The following is a 2,452-nucleotide window of genomic DNA, read 5'->3' as shown; positions in this document are numbered from 1 at the left end:
CTACACATAGGCATCTTCTGTTGTAGGCTGTGGCATATGCTATTTGGCCTCCAGCTGCTCTAGAAAGGTGAGACCTTTCCACAAGCCAGCTTTGCTGGATGTCAAACATTGTTGGCTACCTGAAATGACATCGAAAACCTACATCTAGGCAGTTGAATCTTCCCTTGAGTTTCATGCACTTCTTCAGACATGTTTCAGGTTTTCAACTAGACTTGAGAACCGGTAGCTCCCTCAAAAAATAAAAAAAAAAATGGAAGCTGATATTTTTATGCACACATAGCCTATGGGATCTAGATCCTTCACACCTGTTATGGCTGGGTAATTTAGGTATCAAAATTGGTTTATTTGACTGAATGTATGAGGAACTTAAATCTTCAACCTGACTAAAAAGACAGACTGAATCTACTCAGTTTCCTCGAACTTGTGGAGTCACCATCCTTGGAGATATTCAAAAGCCATCTGGACACAGTCCTGGGCAACCCCTTCTATGTGGCCCTGATTCAACAGAGAGGTTGGACCAAATGACCTCCAGAGGTCCCTTCCAACCTCAACCATGCTGTGATTCTGTGAACTTAGATGATACAGGCCAGGATGCCGTTGGCCTTCTTGGCCACCTGGGCACACTGCCGGCTCATGTTCAGCCGGCTGTCAACCAGCACCCCCAGGTCCTTTTCCGCCAGGCAGCTTTCCAGCCACTCTTCCCCAAGCCTGTAGCGCTGCATGGGGTTGTTGTGGCCAAAGTGCAGGACCCGGCACTTGGCCTTGTTGAATCCTGTCCTTACGCTCATCTTAAAGAGTTATGGTGAGTTTTGTGATATTTGTAACACGTAACATGTAGATGCAAACTGCTCTCCCACTGGTCATTAAAAAATTGTTATAATTGTTAAAACCATCAAAACTTTCTTTCCTCTGGTTGAGGAGACAAGACCTTAATTCTTCTCTTTTCTTCTTCTTCCCAGGGTCAAAGAGTTGACAAACTGGGGCCACCCTCAGAACCCTGGGTTGTATCAGCTCACCTCAAGGGCTCCTCCAAGGCTGTGTTAAAAGGTTTGGATGTATTTTCTTATAAGAAGGGTTATGGCAAAGCTGCTATGTGGAATGGTGGTGACAAATTTACAAGTTCTCCCTGAGAAAGATTGGATTTGAAAGATAGCTTTTGGGCAGAAAAAAAGAAGGTTGTAGTAGGAGTTTGGTGAACTGCCCAAACTGATATGCTAGAGAAAGAGAAGCTTACACAACGTATTTTCATGCTCTAGCAGCTTAAAGGGAGTATATTCAGTAGTTTATCTTGAAAAGATATATCTTAGATCAAAAAAGAAAAGAATGAAGAATTAGAAATCCTAATACTTGATTTTCAGCCAATGTTAATTGGAGCAATTTCCAACAGTGACAACCTGTTTGTACCAGCAGAGGATCTGGCCAAGTACAGACAGAAACAACTGGGTTGACGGTTTATGGGTAAGAATCAGGGGGAAGGCCAACAAGCAGATATCATGGTGGGATTCTGTTATAGACCACCCAACCAGGATGAAGAGGCAGACAAAATATTCTATAAGCAGCTGTGAGAAGTCTCGCAATTGCTAGCCCTTGTTCTCATGGGGGACTTCAACTTACCAGATGTCTGCTGGAAATACAATACAGCAGAGAGGAAACAGTCTAGAAGGTTCCTGGAGTATGTGGAAGGTAACTTCCTGACACAGCTGGTGAGGAAGCCAACTAGGGAACATGCCCCGCCGGACCTGTTGTTTGTGAACAGAGAAGCACTTGTGGGTGATGTGATGGCTGGAGGCCCTCTTGGGCACCGTGATCACAAAATTACAGTTTTCGATTCTTGGAGAAGTAAGGAGGGGGGTCAGCAGAGCTGCTGCCTTGGACTTCCGGAGGGCGGACTTTGGCCTGTTTAGGAGCCTGGTTGACAGAGTCCCTTGGGAGGCAGTCCTGAAGGGCAGAGGAGCCCGGGAGGGCTGGACATTCTTCAGGATGGAAATCTTCAAGGCGCAGGAGCAGGTCATCCCCATGTGCCAAAAGATGAGCTGGTGGGGAAGAAGACTGGCCTGGCTGAACAGAGAGCTTTGGCTGGAACTCGGGAAAAAAAGGAGAGTTTATGACCTTTGGAAGAAGGGGCAGGCAACTCAGGAGGACTACAAAGATGTCTTGAGGTTATGCAGGGAGAAAATTAAAAGGGCCAAAGCCCAACTAGAACTTAATCTGGCTACTGCCGTAAAAGACAATAAAAAAATCTTTCTGTAAATACATTAGCAACAAAGGAGGGCTAAGGAGAATCTTCATTTTTTATTGGATGCGGGGAGAAACATAGTGACAAAGGATGAGGAAAAGGCTGAAGAACTTAATGCCTTCTTTGCCTCAGTTTTTAATAGTAAGACCAGTTGTTCTGCAGGTACCCCGCCCCCTGATCTGCAAGAGAGGGACAGGGAGCAGAATGAAGCCCCCA

At 45.6% G+C, this 2,452-nt stretch overlaps 1 protein-coding gene across 1 annotated transcript in view; it reads left to right on the top strand.

Moving 5' to 3' along the window:
* The window catches only part of PKHD1 (polycystic kidney and hepatic disease 1 (autosomal recessive)), a 279,334-nt gene that overhangs the window by 262,394 nt on the left and 14,488 nt on the right, over window positions 1-2,452 (top strand). Inside the window, exon 61 of the mRNA XM_009319748.1 lies at window positions 960-1,047. Within this exon, the coding sequence (XP_009318023.1) occupies window positions 960-1,047 (88 nt within the window). The remainder of the gene's footprint in view (window positions 1-959; window positions 1,048-2,452) is intronic.

The sequence above is a fragment of the Pygoscelis adeliae genome, unplaced genomic scaffold, assembly GCF_000699105.1.
Source record: "Pygoscelis adeliae isolate BGI_AS28 unplaced genomic scaffold, ASM69910v1 Scaffold121, whole genome shotgun sequence".
Taxonomy (NCBI): domain Eukaryota; kingdom Metazoa; phylum Chordata; class Aves; order Sphenisciformes; family Spheniscidae; genus Pygoscelis; species Pygoscelis adeliae.
Note: the sequence above shows the minus strand (reverse complement) of the source record. Positions and strands in the feature narration are given on the sequence as shown.